Genomic DNA, 24,797 nt, shown 5'->3' with positions numbered 1-24,797 from the left:
GGGGAGGTGTTTGTGAGTTTCCTGCATTGTGCAGGGGGTTGGACTAGATGACCCTAGAGGTCCCTTCCAACTCTATGATTCTAAAAGGATTCTGTGCATGATACAACCACAGCTGACCCCTATATGAGCCAGAGTGCAAATGCTTAATTCTCATCTTGGTACCTTTGAATCCCTTTGCCATAATTATACTGGAAACCAGGTGCAAATCTGTTTCTTATTGAGCAATTTGATAGAGACATGTCGCCTTGTGCCTTGTCTTTATATTGCTGAAAATAAAAAAGCGAAAGATTTGCTTTTTTAAAAAATGCAAATTTAGGAAAAAGGACTAAGATATTGTGTGTGCATGCACATGTGTACTCTAAATCTGTGAGTTGTTAAAGGCAGAGGTAATTTCAACATCTACCTATGCTAATAATTGTTTTTATTTGCAATGTAGTTTTTGGAAATGTTACCACATGACTTCTTTTATAAGCTTTTATGAGAATGCCTGACACCATAACCTGAAACTCTCATTTCTCCAATTTTGTCCCCACCCCCATGATACTGAATCTCATTTTGTTTATCTTCCCAGAATCTTCAGCCAGAGGAAGAAGTGAGCGAAAAACTAGGACCCTCATTTCTAGATCTGGTGAGGACACCCCAGATCAGAAAACATACTCTGATTTTAATGTACACTTGGTAAGTGTAATTTTAAAATTAGATTAGATTAGATTAGATTAGATAATTTTATTTATATCCCGCCCTCCCCGCCGGGGCAGGCTCAGGGCGGCTAACAGTAACAGTAACATTCCATTGTATAAAAACAAGGTTACATTCAACATTAAAATTCTAATAGATTTAAAATTAATTACAGTTATAAAAGTGCTAATGCTATTGCTATTTGTTCTTTATTATGATGGCGGTATCATTAGTACTTAATTTTCTACATCATCGAAAGCCAGTCGGAAGAGGAAAGTCTTGCAGGCCCTGCGGAATTGTTCAAGATCCCGCAGGGCCCGCATTTCCTCTGGAAGTTGGTTCCATAAGCTCGGGGCCACAGAGGAGAAGGCCCGATTGCGGGTGCATTGCAACTTCACCTCTCTTGGTCCGGGGATAGTCAGCAAGTTTTTTCCAGCTGACCTCAGTGCTCTCTGGGGTTCATATAGGGAGAGACGGTCCCTAAATAAATTAAAATAAATTTTAAAATAAATATTTAACTCCCATGAGCATGATCCGTCTCCTTTCACACATGGAACTCACAGGTCTCTCGCTAGACCTCAGAGGAGCCCTTCAGTTTGGGTTGCCAACTCCAAGTTCAGAAATTCCTGGAGATTTGGGACTGGATCTTGGGGGTGGATATCAGTGGGCTTGGGGACGGATATCAGTGTGGTACAATTCCATAGAATCCAGCCTTCAAAGCAGCCATTTTCTCCAGGGGAACTGATCTCTGTCGTCTGTCGTTACAGATAAGCTGTAATTCCAGGAGATCTCCAGGCCCCTACCTTCAGCCCTCTCCCTACTTTTGTAGTGCAATAAACTCATGCATTGCCATAAATACCATAAAGCTTCCGATCATTCCTAGATGTACCCTACACTACTTCCATATTTCCCTGGGAAGTTACATAGCAAAGTAGCTGACATCACACACTCTCCATTTCCTCATTCCCAACCCTCTCACCAGTTGCCAGACTCACCTATAGGGTTGCCAAATATCTCAGAAAATATCTGGGGACCTTGGGGGTGGAGCCAGGAGACTTTCCCATTCTCTAAAATATATATATATAAATACAGCAGTGCAGTTCCCCTGAATAGTCATCATTTCCTCACCCCCCAATAACTGCAATTCTAGTAAATGAAAGTGAACACACATTCACAAAGCAGCCAAAATGCACAGAGTTTGCAAGCACACATTTTTGTGGTCTCACTGGGGCTTTACTCACAGGAACTGCTGTTCTTCAGACTAAGAGAGAGAGGTGGAGTTTTCCTCCATTCCATAAACAGGTTCCTATACAAAGACTCTGAAACCAATGCAAAACAAGCACAGAGACTCTGCTCTGGAGCGCACTGTCTCTCTCTCTCACACACACACACCTTACTGGCTCTACTTCCTCCACAAAGATGTCTGAAAAGCACAGGGGTTGTGCTCGCTCTCTTTCTTTCTCTCTCTCTTACACACTTGCTCTGAAACGAAAGCAAAACAAGCTGAGGGACTATGCTCTCACCTGGCTCTGCTGCTGGCCTTTCCCCATGAAGCTTTTCACTGTTCAAATTTGAAAGCACACGCACATTTTTAAACAAGAAGTTTGCAGGCTTCTAAACCTGCAAAGATCTAATCAAACATCCTGGCTGCTGGGATGGGCTTCCCCCCCCCCCACACCGACCTGTTGGTTGGGGGCAGGATGGAGCCTGTAGAACAGGGGGATCCCCTGCCAGGACCTGGGGATTGGGAAGTCTATAACCCTACCCCTCAGCCCAGAAGTTTACTAGGTGGCTTGGCATCAGCTGCTCCTTCTTAGCCTCTCAGGATCAGCAGTTGTTGGCCCTTTTAGTAAATAATAATAATAATAATAATAATAATAATAATAATAATAATAATAATAATAATAATAATAATAATAATAATAATAATAATAATAATAATAATAAGGTCTTTAGAGTGGTAGAAGTGTTTATGAAATATCAGGCAGGGGATAGCCTTTTTCTAATGAGTCAGATTAGGGCTGCCACTTACCCATAGTTGCCCAGCAGCCCCCACCATTGTTCCCAATCCCCTTTCCTTGCTCAGTGGAACAGCAGAGGGAAATAGTAGGGGGAAGCAACTTCATATGATGTATTGACTTCATTTTCGGATGAAGTCCCAGAAGTGTCATTGATACGATGAGCAGCATTCTAGGAATTTCCTCAATCTCTTTCACTATAGAGATAATGAAAATTCCTAGAGCATTGTTCAAGGTGGTGACACATCATATGACATAGTCTTTGCCAGGCCATGCCCCCTAAACTCCTACTGTTATCAGGTACTGGTCTGGTATTCCTAGGACAGCTGGATTGAGAGGGATTGGTGCTACTGTTGTTTCTCGACCTAACAGCAGTATTCAACACAGCCACAATCTCTTGGCCCACCACCTCACCAACACAGGTATCCAGGGGTCTGCTCTGAAATGGCTTTCCTCCTTTCTCCATGGTTGGGGACAGAGGGTGGTGCTAGAGGAGAGGGTTTCTCGCAGTTCCCATTAGACTGCGGCATCCCTCAGGGGGCGATCCTCTGCCTGATGCTTTTTAATATCCATATACATCCCTTGACCCAGCTGGTATGGGGGTTTGGGCTGGGGTATCATCAATATGCAGATGACACCCAGTTATATCTGTTAATGGACAGCCAGCCAGTCTCAGCCCCAGATATTTTGGACAGGACCTTGGGAGCTGTGGCTGGTTGGTTGCAGAACAGCTGATTGAAGCTGAATCCAACAAAGATGGAGGCCCTGTACCTGAGCCTCAGGGAATTGAATATGCAAATATGATTCCCAGCTATGGGTGTAGCATTTTTTACACTGGCACCGAGAGTACAAAGCCTGTGGGTGATATTGGATGCCTTTTTATGAGGGCCAGATCATCACGGTTGCCAAATCAGCTTTTTTTCCACCTGCAGCAGGTGCAGCAACTTGTTCCATACCTTTCCCATTCATTACTTAGCTACAGTATGCCGTTAAAGGTTTGATTGATTGATTGACTTAGCTACAGTGATCCATGCAATGGTCACTTCCAGGCTGGACTATTGTAAATCTCTTTACACTGGCCTATCCTTGTATCTGACCCAGAAATTGCAGCTAGTGTAGAATGTGGCAGTTCTGATGTTGACTATGATGTCCTTGCAGATACATATCCAGTCTGTGCTCTGTGAACTGCTCTGATTGCTGATACAATTCCAGGTTGAATCAAATAAATAAATAAACAAGCCAGATGTGTGAGGAAATATTAAGCCTTCAGCACTCTGTGAAGACCCAGTGTGGTATAGTCATTAGCAGTGTTCCCTCTAAGCTGAGTTAGTGTGAGCTAGCTCACAGATTTTTAGCCTGCAGCTCACACATTTTTGTCTTAGCTTGGGAAAGATGACCCCAGAGCAGACTAATTTATGCAGTAGCTCATAACTTTAATGCCAGTAGCTCACAAAGCAGTATTTTTGCTTACAGGGCTCTGCAGCTTAGAGGGAACATTGGTCATTAGTATGGTGGGGTAAGATCTAGGAGCTCCAAACCAAAATTTCTATTCAGCCACAGAGATTTTTGGGTGACCTTGGCCAGTCACCCTCAGCTATCTTACCTCACAGGGGTGGTATGAGATTAAAATGGAGAAAGGAGAATGATATATGCCACCTTTCTTGGAGAAAAGATGGGATAAAAATGTAGCAAATAAATAATAAATGTGAGAGGCATTTGACCATGCACTGTATTCACCCAGTAGAGACACTGCTTTTCAGAGCTATACATGCCATTCTTATTCAGATCTTGTCTCATATGCCGTCTGCTTTGGGAACCCGGCTAGAAATAAGACTGAGAATTCTGAATGAATTACTCCTTGGCTGAAGAACTTTCTTTGCCCTCTGTCCTTTGTATAGGTTCACAAGCTCTGTACTGTATCAGGGCCTCATCATGCACATGGGAATTGCTGGTGGCAATATTTATTTGGACTTTTTCTACTCTGCTCTTGTTGAATTTCCAGCTGCCCTCATACTCATACTGACAATTGAGCGCATAGGTCGTCGCTATCCCTGGGCTGTGGCAAATCTGACAGCAGGAACTGCTTGCCTTGTTACAGCTCTGGTCCCTGACGGTGAGTTCTTCACAGCACTTTATTCACATGCCTGTCCTCTACATTTAAAAGGCACAGACTTTTCTTTCTGATTGTACTTCAGGTTTTTTCTGGCATGTACTGAACAGGAGCTAATGGCTTGGATCTAAAGACCATGTTGCTCTTCTGTTAATATAAGCCACCAACTTTCCCCAAAATCCAGAGAGGCAAGGAAATCTTTACAGCAGTGTTTAGAGTGGAGCATCAATTACACATGGCACATGTATGTTTAAACAGCCAGATTTCCTCACTTTGTTAGTAGAAAAAGCATTAGGGGAAAGAGTCTTTGTGCATATTGCAGAAACTTTTCAATTTGGCAAACATGGCAAAAACAAAACATATGGGGAGGGTATGAAGTTCCAACCTAGGGTCAGCATAGGGGTAGTACATAAACATCTAGTTTCTTTAAATGAAACTCTCAGGGCCAGATGAATTGCATCCAATGGTTCTAAAAGATCTTGCGGATGTAATTTCTGAGTCTCTGGCTATTATTTTTGAGAATTCTTGGAGAATAGGAGAGGTGCCAGAAGATTGGAGGCAGGCGAATGTAGTCCCCATCTTCAAGAAGGGGAAAAAAGAGGATCCGGGTAACTATCGACCTGTCAGCTTGACGTCTATTGCTGGAAAAGTTTTAGAACAAATAATTAAACAGTTGGTCCTGGAACATTTAGAAAAAATGGATGTGATTACTAAGAGCCAGCATGGTTTTCTCAAGAACAAGTCATGTCAGACTAACCTGATCTCTTTTTTTGAGAAAGTTACTACCTTGCTGGATCAGGGGAATGCTGTAGACATTGTTTATCTTGATTTCAGTAAGGCTTTTGATAAGGTTCCACATACTATCCTTGTTGACAAGTTGGTAAAATGTGGTTTGGATCCTGTTACTGTTAGGTGGATCTGTAACTGGTTGACAGATCATAGCCAAAGAGTGCTTGTGAACGGTTCCTCATCCTCTTGGAGAGGAGTGACAAGTGGAGTGCCTCAAGGATCTCTCCTGGGACCTGTTCTGTTCAACATCTTTATAAATGATTTGGATAAAGGAATAGAGGGAATGCTTATTAAATTTGCTGATTATACTAAATTGGGAGGGGTTGCAAATACAGTAGAAGACAGAAACAAGATACAGGACGACCTTGACAGGCTGGAAAACTGGGCTAAAACCAATAAAATGGATTTTAACAGGGATAAATGTAAAGTTCTGCATTTAGGTAGGAAAAATCCAATGCATGGTTATAGGATGGGGGAGACTTGTCTTAGCAGTGGTATGTGCAAAAAGGATCTAGGGGTCTTAGTGGATCATATGCTGAACATGAGTCAACAGTGTGATGCGGTGGCTAAAAAGGCAAATGCAATTTTGGGCTGTATCAACAGAAGTATAGCGTCCAGATCACGTGAAGTGATGGTATTGCTTTACTCTGCTCTGATAAGACCTCACCTGGAATATTGTATTCAGTTTTGGGCACCACATTTTTAAGAAGGATATAGACAAGCTGGAACGGGTCTAAAGGAGGGCGATGAAGATGGTGAGGGGTCTAGAGACCAAGTCTTATGAGGAAAGGTTGAAGGAGCTGGGGATGTTTAGCCTGGAGAGGAGGCGGCTGAGAGGTGATATGATCACCATCTTCAAGTACTTGAAGGGCTGTCATATGGAGGATGGTGTGGAATTGTTTTCTGTAGCCCCAGAAGATAGGACCAGAACCAATGGGTTGAAATTAAATCAAAAGAGTTTCTGGCTCAACATTAGGAAGAACTTCCTGACAGTTAGAGCAATTCCTCAGTGGAACAGGCTTCCTTGGGAGGTAGTGGGCTCTCCTTCCTTGGAGGTTTTTAAAGAGAGGCTAGATGGCCATCTGACAGCGATGAAAGATCCTGTGAATTTAGGGGGAGGTATTTGTGAGTTTCCTGCATTGTGCAGGGGGTTGGAGTTGATGACCATGGAGGTCCCTTCCAACTCTATGATTCTATGAATTTAAATATATTGCCATTCAAAGTTGGTACACTGTATATTAATATACAATGAATATTTTGCACTTATCTGTAAGAAAGGTTAAATGTGACTTCAGCCAGACACATGAGATTTGGGGCATGTCCTATGTAACCCTGTACATGCAACATTAGCATAAGAAATCCCCAGAGGAACAGTATTTGGTCAACTGGATTGCACAATCCTCTTGAAATAGGGTATAAATTCTGCTGTGACAACATTTGTGTAAACTTTTATCTAGCAAATCATTTATAAATGATTTCGATGAAGGAATAAAGGAAATGCTTATTAAATTTGTAGATGATACTAAATTGGGAGGGGTAGCAAATACTGTAGAAGACAAAGTCAGGATACAGAATAATCTTGACAGGCTGGAAAACTAATAAAAAACTAAAACAAATAAAATGAATTTTAATGGGAATAAATAAAATGTTCTACATTTAGGTAGGAAAAATCAAATGCATCATTATAGAAAGGGGGAGACTTGTCTTGGCAATAGTACATGCAAAAAGGATCTAGGGGTCTTAGTAGAGCCTACACTGAAATGAGTCAGCAGTGTGATGTGGTAGCTAAAAAGCCCAATGGAATTTTGGGCTATATCAGCAGAAGTATGGTGTCCACTGGTCATTCAAAGAGATAGCTTTGCTTTACTCTGCTCTGGTTAGATGTCACCTAGAGTATTGTGTTCAGTTTTGGGCACCACAATTTAAGAAGGATATAGACATGCTGGAATGTGTCCAGTGGAGGGCAATGAAGATGGTAAAGTGAGGGGTCTGGAGACCAAGTTCTGTGAGGAAAGGTTGAAGGAGCTGAATGTGTTTAGCCTGGAGAGGAGACAACTGAGAGGTGATATGATCACCATCTTCAAATACTTGAAGGGCTTTAATACAGATAATGGTGCAGAGTTGTTTTCTGTTGCCCCAGATTAGACCAGAACCAATAGGTTGAAATTAAATCAAAAGTGTTTTCAGCTAAACATTAGGAAGAGCTTCTTTACAGAGTAGTTCCTCAGTGGAACAGGCTTCAGGTGGTGGGCTCTCCTTCTTTGGAGGTTTTTAAATAGAGGCTAAATGGTCAGCTGACAGCAATGCTGATTCTGTGAACTTAGGCAGATCATGAGAAGGAGGGCAGGAAGAGTTGCATCATAGCTTAGTTCTTGTGGCCTTTTCTTACATGTCCATGGAAATGCTGTTCATTAGGGGTCATTTTGTCGAAAAATAGGTGGTGGAGCTCATCCAGGGATTGTTATGCAGCTGAACCTACTAGTCAATGGATAAGGAGGTGGAACTCTCAGAAGGAGGAGGTGGAACTCTCAGAAAGGTTCAGGAGCTGCACTCCTGAGAGTTCCCACTGAATCTGAGGCCTTCTGTTCATCACCTTGAGGTCTGGCAGCAATTTTTCTGCAGGTCACTTTGGCCAGGGATCCTAGAGGTTTATTGCTATCTTCTGGACATGATACAGTGGTTACTTGGAGTGTGTGTGGGGGGAGGTATTTGTGAATTTCCTTCATTGTTGGACTAGATGACCCTGGAGGTGCCCTCCAACTCTATGATTCTAAATACATGGTCACAGCACACAATTTTGAATTTTTAATGATCAGTTTTTAAGCTTCTTGACAAATATCCTATGCCATATCAACTAAAGGTTTGCATGGAAGTCATAGGTGCCCTATAAAGTAAAATTCCTAACAAGATGTATATGATACTGTCAGCTTTACATAGAAAATATAAAACCTTCAGCAACTTAACATTGTGTCTTTTCAGATCTCTATTGGCTTAAAATTGCTGCAGCTTGCTTAGGCAGGATGGGCATTACAATGTGCTATGAAATGGTTTGCTTAGTCAATGCAGAACTATACCCAACATTTCTCAGGTGAGTTTATAATTTTCAGATATTCTAGAATGGACCAGTGCTGTTTGGCAAAGTACAAGTTGCCATTCAAATCAGAGCTCCAGGCTTTTATTGTACACTTGTTATGAGCCATTCTTCATCAGATGCTTGTTGACAGCCAGTTATACAATTGGGTGGATACTTGTAGTGGCAGTATGATCAAGGGGGGCAATAGGGGCACCTGACGAAGGCACCGTTGGAAAGAGGCCCCAAAAGGTCATCAAGAGAAGGTACATTTTCTTTACAACATGAATTAACTAGATGTTTTATAGATGACAATTCAAATGCTATGTTTTCTTAGAGCAGGGATGGCCAAACTGCAGCTCAGGAGCCACATGTGGCTCTTTCTCAAAGCCCCCGCTGCCCTGTCAACTGACTTGGAGAAGGCATTTATCTCTTTAAATCACTTTGCCAAGCCAAGCCAGCTTGGTTGCCTTGAGCCAATTTTTGAGCTGTTGCCGTCATGAAAATAGTTAATTGAGACTTCTTGTCCTATTGTGAATGTTCTGTGGAAACGTATATTAACATTAATTGGAGGAGGAAGAACTCGGAGTCCTTCCATTTGGAGTATTCTTATAATTACTGAAGTTGTCTTCATTCAAGAAAAGATCATAGAGTATACCTTGTGGGTCTTCACCTGTATTGATATTGTTCTTTATTGAATATGTATTTATGAACTATGTTTCATCTGTAAATGTTGTGAATTGTAGTACATTACAATTTCTGGTCACTATAACCTTTGGGGTTGTTTATTGTTGCACAGTCTAGAGTGACTTCTCTCTTTATTCTTGTCTTGAAGCCAAGCCAGCTAGCAGCTTGGACAATGCATTTAAAGTTAAAGTTGCTTTCTTTCTACCTCCCCCTCCCTTTACTTCCCCATCTATTTGTCTGTCTGTCTGTCTTCCTTCCTTCCTTCTGGCTCTCAAACATCTGACATCTATTCTGTGTGCCTCTTAAGTTGAGCAAGTTTGGCCACCCTGTCTTAAAGGCTCTAGGCAGAGCCCTGGCACTGGGGCTTTTAAAAAGAGAAACAGCTTTGAGGAGGACATGCCCTTTTCATTACAAAAGTACCCCCAAAGCGACTTACAAAAAATTTAGAAAAATTTAGAAAAGATTCACTGCAGTCTAAAAGCAACAGCAAAAAACATAAATACAAACTGGCCAGCGACAGTTTTAACAGAGAAACCCATTAAAATACCCTCCAACAGAATAATAATTCATCGTAATCCAAGTGTTTGCTGAATGTTTAGGGAAAATGGAGGCTAAGCTACAGTTGGAATACTAGCTTCCACTGAAAATTGTTTATTAGTTTTCAGAAAATTAAAGGGGATGGGTAAGAGGGAAATAGAGAAATAGAGTTTCATATATCAGTACAATAATAATCTAATATGCATGTAGTATGTTTTCTTAAAGTACAGATATTAACCCATATTGTTATCTCTTTCCCATCTTGGAATTTTCTGATAAATTCTCGGTTTTAGCCAAGACCATGTGCGATACAGAGATTTCTGGAACCAATGATTCTTGAAATAAGAGTGCCCTTCTCATCTTTGATACTATAAATACGCATGCCAACCCAAATTAAGATCATGACCCTCTAATAACTGTTTCCTGTCATTCAATGCCCAGTCTCTTACCCAAGAAAGCACTGAAGCTCTGTTGTACAATTGCCAATCTGGGAGGCCCAAGCCTGCTCTCAATTTAGAATCTTGCAATATCTTTAGCTTAATTCTTGTTTTTTTACCTCGCCAAATGTAGTCAGAGACCATCTTATTCAGTTCTTGAAAAAAAACACATTAGTTAGAAGTATTGGAATAGTTTGAAATAGAAATACCAGTCTTGGCAAAATGTTCATTTTTACTGAGACTATTCTTCCCATTAAGGATAAATTCATATCTTGACTTCTGGGATTTGGAGAATGCTGAGCTGACCTGACTCTCTAGGGGGGGCAGACTGGAGCTTCTGTTCGGGGTAGTAAAGTGCAAATTTTTGCCTTCTGCCTACTTTTCTCAGTGAGAGATTAGTCCAAGATATGCACAGGAAACTTTGAGGTGATTTACCTTGGCTAAAAGGGAGTCCCGAGGGGGGGGGGGTTTCCTTTGAGGCTTTGAGGGATCCCCAGAGAAGAGTTGCATATTCATCATCTGCAGAAGCTTACAGAGTCATTTTTTGACATAAGCTTGACAAGATCCTAATCTTCTTTGAGACTGCTAAACATCTGATGCTGTACGAGACCAGTGTTGAACTGGATAACCTTAGAAAAAGGTACTGATTGCTATCTACCATTCCGGGACTATTTTAAAGCAAACAAAATAATATTAGAAGGTGGGAAAGAGAAAGTTTGAAAGCTTGGAAGAAGAAGAGGAGAAGGGGTGAATTTTGGAATTTATTAAATTAAGGACAGTGTTAAAAATTGAAAAGGAATTTATTGTTTTGTCTGCCTGCGGTCGTGGAGTGAAAGCACCATCATCAGAGATCTGCAGTTTCTACAGTCAACACAGGAAATATGTCAGGTATCGTGAGACTTTGTTATCAGTGAGAACGTGACTTGGAACAAGCAAAGCAGGAAGTAACTATTGAAGAAGTGGACCTACTCTAGGATTGTATTACCATAAAAAAACATCAGCGGCCATTACTGGGAGGCTAAATTTAAAAAAAATTAATATCTGAGCCTGGGAAGGTCGGAGGATGGCGAAATTAGGCTCATTTGAAAGGGCAAGTTCTAATCTATCAAACCTGATAGTTGAAATTTAATTTGGTGATATCAAATTTTTTGCTGTTTTTTTAATGTCAGAGTCAAAGGTAACCTGTGCAAGGGCTGCCTCATTGGAGAAGATGCAAGATCAGTTGGAAGCAATGGAAGCTAGGATGATGAAAGGGGTGGAAAAGATGATAAATGCATGCAAAAAAGAACTTTAAAAAGATATTGAGGACTTTAAAAAAGAAATGGAAAAGCTTCGAAATGAAACAGTGGTGGTGTCAAAAAAAGTGTAGGAGGTAGAAGGGAAAGTTAAACTCCAGGATTCCACCTTATTAAAAATGCAAGAAAAAATAACAATCCATGATTGTAAATTGATGGAGGCACAAATACGTCTGAGAGGAGTACCTGAAGAAGAAGGGACAGACTTAAAAGAACATGTAATAAAGATAATTGCTTATTTCTTGGAGGAAGATCCTGAAGGGACTAGAAATATGTATGGTTATATGCATAGAGTGAATTCATCATATGCCAAGAAAAATAATTTACCAAGAGATGTGGTTATAAGATATATGACAAAAGAAATGGTGGGGAAAATCTTGAATAAAAATTTCGAAAAGACATTGACAGTGGGAGGAAGCAGAGTAAGAATAATGAAAGAATTGCCATTAAATGACAGGAGAACATATAAGAAATTAACAGAAAAACTACGTGACAATGGAATGAGGTATAGATGGATAATACCTGAAGATTTGAGCTTTGAGCTACAAGGAAGAAGGATTACAATTACAAGTACACAGGAGCTGCATAAATTTTATGAAGAGAATAAAGAATTTGCACCATGATGGATTATAAATTATTATCTTGGAATGTAAATGGACTAAATTCACCACAAAAAAGGAAGGCAATGTTTCATTGGATTAAAAAACAAAACTGTAATATAATTTGCTTACAAGAAGTTCATATTAAACAAAAGGATTATAAATTCTTATGGAATAAACAATTGGAACTGGAATTTTTTTCATTGGCTGAACAGAAGAAAAGGGGTGTGATTTTTTTATATTAAACATGAATTGGACCCAAAAATAATATTTAAAGATAAAGATGGAAGATTTGTGGCAGTAGAGGTAATAATAAATGCGAAAAAACCTTACTATTGGGACTGTATGCACCAAATGGTGCAAAAGATTTTTTTAAAAGACATTATAAAACAACTTGATGAAGTGACATACGACCAGGTCATGATTATGGGAGACTTTAATGGAACAATTCAGAATACATTGGACAGATCTGGGGGAAAAATAACAATAAAGAAGGAAAATTGCCAAAATCCTTCTTTGAACTGGTTAAACAAGAAAACTTGGAAGACATATGGAGAAAATTTAATCCTGAAGTACGAGATTATACAGTTTTTTTCAGCAAAACATAATACTTTTTCCAGAATTGACATGTTATGGGGTACAAAGGACATAGGCCTTATAACTAAGAAAATAGAGATCTTACCGAAGATAGGTGCAGATCATAACCCAATATTATAGATTACAAAATTGTCTAAAAAAGTGAGAAGATGGAGATTAAATGAAGATTTACTACAAAATAAAGAATTAGTGACATCTCTAGAAAATGAAACTAAAGCTTTCTTCCAAATAAATGATAAAGATGATATAGAATTTCAGATGGTGTGGGATGGTTATAAAGCCATAATGAGAGGAATATTGATTACATTAAATAATAAGGACAAAAGGGCAAAAGAAAAACAGATGTTGGACATTCAAAATGAAATAAAGAAAAAAGAAGGGGAACTGAGGAAAAGGCCAGGGAAAAAAAGAAAATTATAAGGCAGATTACAATAATGCAAGCACAAATGAGACATTTGTTAAATAAGGAATTGGAATGGAATTTGAAAAAATTACAACGGAAGTCTTTTGAGGGAGCAAATAAACCTGGAAAGTATTTGGCCTGGCAACTGAAGAAAAAGAGAGGAAGTAAAATTATTAATAAAAGTGTGGTTGATGGAAGAGAGATAGTAGATCAAGAAGGAATAAAGAGAGAATTTTTCAAGTACTATGCTAAATTATTTAGTTAAAGTAAAGAAGGACAGGATGGAAGCGTATTTGCAAAAGATTAAAATAGCACCCTTAACTGAATATATGAAAAAAAAATTGAATGATCCAATTGAAAGAATAGAAATTGAAACAGCAATTAATGCAATGAAAATTGGAAAAGCACCTGGGCCAGATGGATATATGGCAAAATTTTTTAAAATTTTTAAAGAAGAATTAGTACTGAAACTTCAAAAATTGATGAATATGATAAGAATAAAAGGGAAATACCAAATACATGGAAGGAAGCTGTAATTTCTTTGATTCCTAAGGAAGATAGAGATGTCACGAATGTAAAGAACTATAGACCAATTTCATTACTAAATAATGACTATAAGATATGTACAAGAATTTTGGCAGAACGACTTAAACAATATTTGATAAATTTCATAAAGGAAGACCAAGCGGGATTTCTCCCTAAAAGGTAAATAAGAGACAATATTAGAACTGTTGTAAATATTGTAGAATATTATGAAAGACATCCAAAGAAGGAAGTTGCATTATTCTTTGCGGATGCAGAGAAAGCTTTTGACAATTTGAACTAGGACTTTATGTTTGCAGTAATGGAGAAAATAGAGTTGGGGGAAAACTTTATAAGAATGATAAAGGCAATATATACTGAACAACGTGCAAGGTTATGTATAAATGCAGATCTTACAGAAGAAATGATAATCAGCAAAAGAACAAGACAAGTTTGTCCGCTTTCACCTTTGTTGTTTATAATGACTCTTGAAATTTTATTGATGCAAATACAAGATGATAAAGAAATAGAAGGGTTGAGAGTTAAAGATTTTATTTACAAATATAGAGCATTTGCAGGTGATATAGTGTTTATAAATGAAAATCCTACACAAGTAACATCTTTGTTGTTAGCTAAAATACAAGAATATGGAGAACTGGCGGGATTTTTATGTTAATAAAGAAAAAGAAATTTTTTTATGTAAAAATATGCAAGTAAATAAACAAAAGGAGTTGCAGAGACTAACAAGATGTGAAGTTACCTCTAAAGTAAAATATTTGGGTGCGGAAATAACAATGAAGAATATTGACCTGTTCAAAAATAACTATGAAAAGCTATGGCATAAAATGGATGAAGATATGATAAAATGGAATAAGCTTAACTTGTCATTGCTTGGAAGAATAGCTGCAATTAAGATGAATATTTTGCCGAGAATAATGTATTTGTTTCAAACTATTCCGATTGTGAAAGAGAGTAAACAGTTTAACAAATGGCAAAGGAAGATTTCGGAATTTGTATGGGCTGGGAAGAAACCAAGGATTAAAATGAAAGTTTTAATAGATGCTAAGGAAAGAGGAGGATTCAAATTACCAGATTTAAGATTATATCATGAAGCAGTTTGTTTAGTGTGGATAAAAGATTGGGTGACGCTGTTGAATAAAAAACTTAGCGTTGGAACTACCAAGGAAGGTCATCAGTGACAGAAGACAATTTAAACCTATGACGACTAAATTAAGGGCAAAAGGTACAAGATATAGATGGATTTTACCAGCCGGACTTACTTTTGAGTATAAAGGGCTGAAGTATTCCATAATAGATATTCAAGGCATGGAAGGGTTTTTGGCGGACAATAAAGATTTTGGGGACACAGCTTAATTGAAGAATCATTATGGATTACAAATTAATTTCTTGGAATGTTAATGGCCTAAATTCACCGCAGAAACGAGGAGTGACATTTCATTGGATTACAAAACAAAAATGTAATATAATTTGTTTACAAGAAGTACACATTAGGCAATCGGATTACAAATTTTTACGTAACTAATTTTTAGGAGAAGAATTTGGTTCATTGGCTAAAGGAAAAAAAAGGGGAGTGATTTTTTACATAAAGAAGGAGCTGGAGCCAAAACTGATTTTTAAAGATAATGAAGGTAGATATTTGGCAGTAGAAGTTTTGATGTATGGCAAAAGGACTCTGTTGTTGGGACTTTATGCTTCTAATGGGGCTGAGTGACTTTTTCAATGATATTATGAAACAACTGGATCAAGTAACATACGATCAGATAATGCTTATGGGTGACTTTAATGGAACTATTCAGAACTCTTTAGATAGATCTGTGGGGAAAATGTAGATGGGAAACTACCTAAAGCATTTTTTGAACTAATTAAACAAGAGAGCTTAGAAGATGTGTGGAGAAAATTCAACCCCAAGGTACGAGACTATACTTTTTTTTCAGCCAGACATAATACCTTTTCTAGGATTGATATGTTAATGGGCTACAAAAGAGCTGGGACTGATCACAAAAAAAGTAGAGATTCTTCCGAAAATAGGTGCAGACCATAACCCATTGATGTGGTTGGCTAAAGGGAGGAAAAAAGAGAGGGGGTGGAGGATAAATGATGACTTATTACAGAAAGTGGAGGTAGTGGCATGTCTAGAAAAAGAAACTAAAGCTTTTTTCCAAATAAATGACAACCAAGAGGTACAATTTCAAATGGTTTGGGATGCCTATAAGGCTGTGATGAGAGGAACATTAATTACATTGAATAATAAGGACAGAAGGGCAAATGAAAAGCAATCGTTGGACTTACAAAAGGAAATAAGTAAAAAGGAAATTGAATTAAGAAAGACCGGGGGGGGGGAATTTTTTGCAAGAAATTACAATTTTACAGAGTCAGTTAAGTCATTTACTGAATAAGGAGGTGGAGTGGAATTTGAAAAGACTCCAACAAAAATCTTTTGAAGGGGCAAACAAACCTGGAAAGTATTTGGCATGGCAAATGAAGAAACCGATGGCAAAGGAATTGTAGACTAGGAGGGCATCAAAAGGGAATTCTACAAGTACTATGCTAACTTATTTAAAGGCCAGCGAGTTGATAAAAAAAGAATAGAAACTTATTTACAAAATGTGAAGGTAAATCCAACAAGAAAGAAACATTGAATGATCCAATTGAAAAAGGTGAAATAGAAGCCGCAATCAGTTCACTGAAAATAGGGAAAGCACCGGGACTGGATGGCTTTTCAATAAAATTTTACAAAGTTCTTATAAATATATTAGTTCCAATGCTCCAAAAATTGATGACTAATATCCATTTGGATGGGCAAGTGCCAAATATTTGGAAAGAAGCAGTTATTTCATTGTTACCAAAAGAAGACAGAGATGCTACAAATGTGAAATTATAGACCGATTTCATTGCTTAACAATGACTACAAAATCTTTGTAAAAATTTTGGCGGAAAGGCTAAAACAATACCTGCATAGGTTTATCTGTGAAGAGCAAGCAGGCTTTCTCCTGAAGAGGCAAATTAGAGACAATATCAGAATAGTGGTGGACATTGTAGAGTATTATGAAAAACATCCGGAAAAAGAAGTGGCACTCTTTTTTGCTGATGCGGAGAAAGCCTTTGACAATCTTAATTGGGACTTTTGTTTGCTGTGATGGAAAAAGCAGAGTTGAGAAAAGACTTTATAAGAATGGTGAAGGCGATATATACTGAACAGCGAGCTAAGCTATGTGTTAATTCAGATTTAACGGAGCAAATGGTTATCAGCAAAAGTACAAGACAAGGTTGCCCTATATCCCCATTGCTATTTATAATGACACTTGAGATTTTGTTGTTGCAAATAACAGAAGATAAGGAAATAGAGGGGCTAAAATTGAAAGGATGGACTTATAAATATAGAGCCTTTGCAGATGATGTGATGTTTATTATTGAAAATCCAATACAAGTATTACCATTGTTATCGGAAAAAATCAGAGAATATGATGACCTTGCTGGGTTTTACATAAATAAAGAAAAATTGCAAATTTTAAGTAAAAATTTATTATTGTGCAAACAGAAAGAACTTCAAAATGCAACTGGATGTGAAGTCACTTTGGAAGTAAGATATTTGGGTGTAGAGATCAAGATGAAAAATATAGATCTGTTTAAAAATAATTATGATAAACTTTGGTGTAAAATTGAAGCCGATATGTTGAAATGGAATAAACTGAACTTGTCGCTTTTGGGCAGGATAGCTGCCATGAAAATGAATGTCTTACCAAGAATGTTGTTCCAAACAATTCCAATTGTGAAAGATGTTAAACAATTCAATAGATGGCAAAAAAAGATTTCTGAATTTGTATGGGCGGGAAAAAAACCAAGAATCAAAAGGAAAATACTAATTGATGCGAAAGAACGAGGAGGTTTTCAACTCCCGGATCTCAAATTATATCATGAAGCAGTATGTTTAGTATGGCTCAAGGACTGGATAACCTTATCCAACCAGAAGTTATTGGCGTTAGAAGGTCATGGAAATCTATTTGGTTGGCATGCATATTTGTATTGTGGGAAGGAGAAGATGGATGGTTTCTTTTATAAGAAGTCGTTTGTTGAATACTTGGAAAAAAATATTTTAAATATGGTGATGAAACCACTGTGGATTGTACCAATGGAAGTTATAAAATGGATTTCTGACTCACAGGAAGACAAATGGGTTACATACAAACAACTGCTAAAAATTAAGGGTGGCAAAGTAGAATTAAAAGTGGAGGAAGAACTGCAAGACAAATTTAATTGGTTCCAGATGCGACAAATTAAAAGTCTAGTGGATAAAGATATTAGGACTACAGGTATAAGGCAAGATCAGACAGAAATGGAAAAAGTGCTATTAGGGGAAGATGAAAGTTGATTGCAAAGATATATAAATTGTTATTGAAATGGTCTACAGAAGATGAAGTAGTAAAATCTCAAATGATTAAATGGGCAATAAATATGAATAAAGAAATTTCAATGGAGACATGGGAACACCTATAGAAGAACTCTATGAAAATATCGACATGTAATAATATAAAAGAAAACTGTTTGAAAATGCAATACAGGTGGTATATGACACCTAAGAAGTTAGCAAAAATGAACAAGCAGGCATCTGATTGGTGTTGGAAATGTAAAAAGCATGAAGGCTCTTTTTATCATATGTGGTGAACATGTGAAAAAGCAAGACAATTTTGGCAAATGATTCAACAAGAGATGTCAAAGATTTTGGGATATGCAGTTAAAAGGGCACCAGATACCTTTCTGGTAGGATTACAAATGGAAAGTTTTCCGAAACAAGACAGGACTTTGGTGTGGTATATGTTGTCAGCTGCAAGAATATTGTTTGCACAAAGGTGGAAGCAAGCTGAAATACCAGATAAATGGGACTGGATTTTAAAAACTTTACATTGGAGTGAAATGGATAGACTTACTAGAATCTTGAAAGACAGTGATGCAGAAAAAATTAAAGATGAATAGAAGTTTCAGGACCATATTGAAAAGCAATGGAGAGTTAAGAGACATTTGGCGGTTTTTGAAAGTATAACCTGAAACTGGGGGAAATGGGAGAGACAGGTGATTAGAAAGAATTTTTTCAATCAATATATGATAGCTCCTTTTATTAGCAGAAAATATAGTAATTACAACAAACAGTTATAATTGATGTGATAATACATTGATGAAAAATAAGTGTAATACTTAAAAAGAATTAAATAGCTATAACTGGTATAATAATAGATGAAAGATAAGTGTAATACTAAGGGTGAATTAAAGGGTTAAGGTGATATGATTTAGTATATTGAGATAAATAAGTTCAGGATGTGCTAACAATGTCCTGAAGGAAAGCTAGAAGACCGAATTATAAATAGAGATATAGAGATGTTATTAGATTTTATGTAAATTTTATAGTGCAAGATTGTAAAACGGATGGTACCTTGTTTTTTTCTTAATAGCCTGAAGCACAGACGGAGGTCAGAAAAGAGGTGGGGGAAGTGAGAAAAAAAGAAAAGAAAATGTGTAATGTATTGATAAGGATTTAAATATTGCTTTTTTCTCTTTTTTTCTTATTTGAAATACATTTCAGTATATTGCAAAAATTTAATAAAGTTGGTTAACACAAAAAATTCTAGGTTTCTTGTTCTGCCATATAAATATGGAAATCATTTTGTTTAATTGTTGAAAAAATGTTTTTGATAGGGGAATAGGTATTATTTGAAATAAAAAGAATATTCTTAGTAATATATTCATTTTAACCACTGCATTCCTTTCCATTAATGAAATTTGCAGGTTTTACCATTTCTCCAAGTCACTCTTAATTATTAAAGATTTCAGGTTTTCACGGCTGGTAACATCATTAGGGTTTGTAGAATCTTTCGGGATCAAGTGCCGTGTTCTACTGGAGAAAGTTTTCCTTCCAGACGTTTCGTTCTCAGCTGCGGAGAACATCCTCAGTGGCGTTGCAGCTGGAGCAGGCGCTCAGACCTTCTTGGCTGCTGTGCATTGAGTGGGGCCAGGGCTGCTGGAGAGCTGCTATTTCTAGGCTGGAGGGGGTGTGATGAAAGGGCAATTGGTTTGTGGATGGGCACCAAACAATGGGCACATCCACAAACCAATTGCCCTTTCATCACACCCCCTCCACCCTAGAAATAGCAGCTCTCCAGCAGCCCTGGCCCCACTCAATGCACAGCAGCCAAGAAGGTCTGAGCGCCTGCTCCGGCTGCAATGCCACTGAGGATGTTCTCCGCAGCTGAGAACGAAACATCTGGAAGGAAAACTTTCTTCAGTAGAACACGGCACTTGATCCCGAAAGATTCTACAAACCCTAATCACTCTTAATTTCTTTTAACAGCCTGTCATAGTTGTCTGCTTTCAATGTTTTAGCTCTGGCCATTATATATATTCCCAAATATTTAATTTTCCTCTCAAATCCATAACCCAATATTTCTTCTAATTCTTTAATCTGGACTTGTGTCATATTTTTCGCTATGAATTTAGTTTTCTTATAATTCGCCTTAAAACCTGCAACCACTCCAAATTCTTCCAATTTCTCCTTATGTTTTCTATCGATGTTAGCAGGTCTTCCAATATAAAAACCAAGTCATCAGCAAATGCTTGTAGTTTGTAGGATTCTCCTCTTATTTTAATTCCTTTTATTCCTTTGTATTTCAATTTTTTATTAAGTTTGAGTATAAAAAGGAAGAATAATGCTGGGATACAGAAGCAAAAAAAAAAAAGAAGAAAAGAGGGGGAGAACAAGATAGAAAAACAATAGACAGAAAAAAGCAGCAAATATATCAGTTACATTTCTACCTCAAAGCATAAAACCAAATTCTTTCTACCTGAAAGTCTTTGAATTTTAACCCAATATAATCATTAAATTCTACAGTCTTATTATTTCATTATATACTTATGATAAAAATTCAAGCTATTCATCTTCAGTACATACAAACGAGAAAAGTAGAAAGAAAGAAAACACCAACCACAAAATAGAACTAACCAGTTAACTTTAGCAATATTAAAAATAAGAACTAATTAGTTAATTTGACAATATTGAAAATAAACATAAGCAGAAAAGATGAATAAAATTTCTTTATCCTTAATACTAACTTAATTATTTCTAGCAGAAGAGAAAGAAGAAAAACAGAAAACACAATACTTTCTTTCAATATAAACAGATTCTCAAGTCAAAAATATCAGGAGCAGATCTTTAAACAAATAAAATATCTATATTATCTACCTTATTATAAATTGACCCAAATTACTTGTTTGTCTATTTGAATATTTAAGATTCTTTAAAAACTTTTGGAGATTATAACTTCTATTTTCATATTACTCTAAGAAAAACAAGTTTGATAAGCAGTAACAGCCTCATTTCCCACACTTATTTATTTTTGCTTAGGGAAGAACTCATACAATCTCTATAACCCACTCTGTATTAAATTGCTCTATTTAGCTTTAAAAATATACAATCCATAAATGAAAATAACAGAGAAACATCCAGATTCTAAAAACTTCGCTTGTCATTTCAAAGTTGCATGCCAGTTTCCTTTTATTAATTCAATGTTGATCAATTACGTAAAAGAGAAACAGTTTATAATCCCTTCTTTTTTAAAGCTTTCCAAGTCTTGATCTTCTTGATGAAGTCTGCCTCTTCTCCCTTTGGCACATTCATCCGTTTTGCTAAAAGTGATGAGGCCTCCATGTCATCACTTCCTTCTGTAAAAACTTTTATCAATCTTGATTTCCGCCTCCTCTTTGTAATTGTGTACAATGTCTCCATTTTGATTTCTTTCAGCTCCTTTCCCAACGGACCTCTGTTCACTTCTCTTGATTCCGTAGACCTCATTGGGGTCTCTTTACCATTCCACTCATGTATATTTTCAGTTTCGCTATATTTCAAAATAAAAGTTTCCACCCTGTTTTGTATCAACTCTGCCAGCAGACCAATTTCCTGCTTTAAGGAGAATATAGTAACCATAACATCTTTTTTATCAACCGCTTCAAGTTGCAATGCCATCTTCTCCACAGTATAACTCAGTCTGATAATCAAAGTTAAAAAATAACTCCCAGATAGTCCCAGATAGTCTATCTTTCTAAATCTCCAGCCATGTGCTTTTCTCTTACATTCCAGTTGTAATCGTTTCAGTCCCAATCAAATATCAAATGCATTTCTCTTAAAGGTATATTCAGCTTTTATTCAGATCGTATTGTAATAAAATAATGTTCTCATTAGAGCTTGTTTAATTGTAAGCCAAATCCGTTCGAATATCTATGTTCAGTCCAATTTAAGTTATTGAGAATTCTTAAGCTTGTTCTTTGTCTTTTTGAAGCCTCCCTTGTGGGAAAGGGGGGATATCCTCCTCTTCCCCCCTTTTTTGAACATTCCCAATTGGCATTATAGTAGAAGATCCATTAGTCAGTAGTATTAAAAAATAGACTTACTTGCATGGTAGTATTTCAGTGATTAAGGCAGAAGAATGATGTATTAAAAGCTTGCTAGAAGAAGAAAGCAGTCAGGTATTCACCTCTTGCTGCCATCATGGCGACTGTGGTGGTGGAGCATCGGAGTGGACAGGAGGAACAGGGACCAGCCACCACTGTTTCCCTGGATCCTGTAACACCCCTTGCTGTCAGGAGACCCCTCCAGGTTCCCCCTCAAGATGCCACAGCTGTGGCACCCCTCCTACCACCCGGTTTGGGGGACCACCAAAGACGAGCTCCGTGGACCCCACCAAGCTCGAGATGCCAAAACCTAGAATGAGTCAATTCCTTTTATTTCTTTATCAGACCATATTTGTTAATTTAAATATTCTAACATCAGAATAAAAAGTAAAGGTGACAGCGGGCAGCCCTGTCTTGTTCCCTTCTCAATCTTAATTTGATCCATCAGTGCTCAATTCATAATTCTAGCCTTCTGTTCTGTATAAATAGCTTGCACACATTGATTAAATTGATTGCCACAAGCTATCCTCTCCAAACATTTAATCATAAATGCCCATTTCACATTATCAAAGGCTTTTTCTGCATCCACAAAAATAAAGGCCGCTTGGTATTGTAACAATTCAGTGACACCTTCCTCTAAAGCATCACTGCTTTTAATTATTATATTTATTTATTTACATTTATTTAATTATTATATTTATTTATTTTATTTATTTATTTATTTAATTATTATATTTATTTATTTATTTATTTAATTATTATATTTATTTATTTAATAATTATTTATTATATATATTTATTTATTTTGGGGGGGGTGGGGGGTGGGCTCCCTCTGGGAATCCTACCCCCCCAGGGAAAGTGCATGCGCAATACATAGCCTCTCCTCTCCCGGTGTAGTGAACGCCGCGTGGTCACTGTCTGGCTATGCCTGGCAGATGGTCACTGCAATGGCCTCTCCTGCATTACTGCATCCGTAGCAACACCTTCTCGCTGGTCCCCCCCGTTTTCACAGAGTTTGCTACGTCATGGTGCGACCGAATTGTCCGGCGGTATAACCGGATGGGCAGGCTGGGCCCACCAACTTCGCCAGCCTAAGAGAAGGAAAACTCTAACATCAAACCCGGGCAGATAGAGCTCGTTAATGTAACACCTACCACCTGGAGGACTCACTGCCGGCGTCCCGGCTTACTGGGCCATGGCAGATGACCCCCAGGTGAAAGGGTGGAGCCAGTACCGCGCACACTGCGCTTCACCTAAAAAATTCCTCTGCGCAGGCCTGAAGGGCATATCCACACACACAACCCACAACGCATCAAGTCCTGCAGCGATAGGCAAGGGGCGAAACGGCAGGTGGAAGGTGCCACTGGAAGCCGCAGTCCCGATCCTGCATGTAGGCGGTTCAGGATATTGGTCGCCTGATGCTAACCCGGAGACGAAAGCATCTTTCGGCAGCACCCTGAACGACCAAGCAGCCTTATCTAGGGACAGCACTGCTTGCTCCACACGGAGAGGGGCCTAGAAAAGGTGGCCTAAACAAAGCTCGTCTCCCCCACCCCAGTTGGCTAGCCGCGGTCGACGGGCATCCTTACTTGCGGTCGAAAAATAACAACAAAGAAAAGGCATGCACCTGCCTCACAAAGTGTGCAAAGACTAAAGCTTGCGTGTTGGAACATCAGAACCATGCTTGACACAGTAGACAGTGGTCGCCCTGAACGACGCTCTGCTCTAGTTGCCCACGAACTTCTCAGGTTGAATATCGACATAGCAGCTCTCAGTGAGGTCCGTTTCCCTGAGGAAGGTAGTCTTCAAGAACACGGTGCTGGCTATACCCTCTACTGGTCGGGTAAGTCAAAGGCTGAGAGCCGCCTTTCTGGCGTTGGCTTCATGGTCAGGAACTCCATTGCCTCCAAACTCGAAAACCTGCCAACAGGTCACTCAGATCGCATCATGTCCATGCGCCTCCCACTTCAAAACAAGCAGCATGCAACACTCTTCAGTGTGTATGCCCCAACCCTTCAAGCAGATCCTGCAGAAAAGAACAAGTTCTATGCTGATCTACGCAACCTCGTACGGAAGACCCCTACAGAGGACAAGGTGATCATCCTTGGCGACTTCAATGCCAGAGTAGGTAAAGACTCGGAAGCCTGGAAAGGAGTACTTGGCAAACACGGCATTGGCAACTGCAATGACAACGGGCGCCTCCTGCTAGAATTCTGCATGGAGCACCAGCTCACCATCACCAACACTATCTTCCAGCAGAAGAACAGTCTGAAGACAACCTGGATGCACCCACGGTCCAAGCATTGGCACCTTATCGACTACATTCTGGTGCGCCAGAGAGACCTTCGAGATGTCTTACACACCCGAGTAATGCCCAGCGCAGAATGTCATACGGATCATCGTCTTGTACGCTGCAATCTCCGTCTTCACTTTAAACCCACACCCAGGAGAGGAGGTATCCCTCGGAGGAAGTTTCAGGTTGGCAGCCTCCAGTCAGCCGAAGTTAAAGCTGCCTTCCAGGCAAAACTCCAGTCAAGAATTGAGGACCTCAGTTGCCCCACAGACCCTTCTCCAGAAGCACTCTGGGAACACCTAAAAACT

The 24,797-nt window shown here is 38.5% G+C and overlaps 1 protein-coding gene across 2 annotated transcripts in view; it reads left to right on the top strand.

Moving 5' to 3' along the window:
- Positions 1–24,797, top strand: part of LOC132586871 (solute carrier family 22 member 2-like) — a 42,782-nt gene that overhangs the window by 12,602 nt on the left and 5,383 nt on the right. For both annotated transcript variants that reach the window (XR_009556392.1, XM_060259011.1), the window contains exons 6-8: positions 572–678; positions 4,595–4,809; positions 8,575–8,683. Coding sequence is in view for 1 of the 2 variants with exons in the window: in XM_060259011.1 (XP_060114994.1) it covers positions 572–678; positions 4,595–4,809; positions 8,575–8,683 (431 nt within the window). In the remaining variant the exon portion in view is untranslated. The remainder of the gene's footprint in view (positions 1–571; positions 679–4,594; positions 4,810–8,574; positions 8,684–24,797) is intronic.

The sequence above is a fragment of the Heteronotia binoei genome, chromosome 1 (genome assembly GCF_032191835.1).
Source record: "Heteronotia binoei isolate CCM8104 ecotype False Entrance Well chromosome 1, APGP_CSIRO_Hbin_v1, whole genome shotgun sequence".
NCBI lineage: Eukaryota > Metazoa > Chordata > Lepidosauria > Squamata > Gekkonidae > Heteronotia > Heteronotia binoei.
The sequence above is the reverse complement of the archived record's forward strand: the minus strand, read 5'-3'. Positions and strand labels throughout refer to the sequence as shown.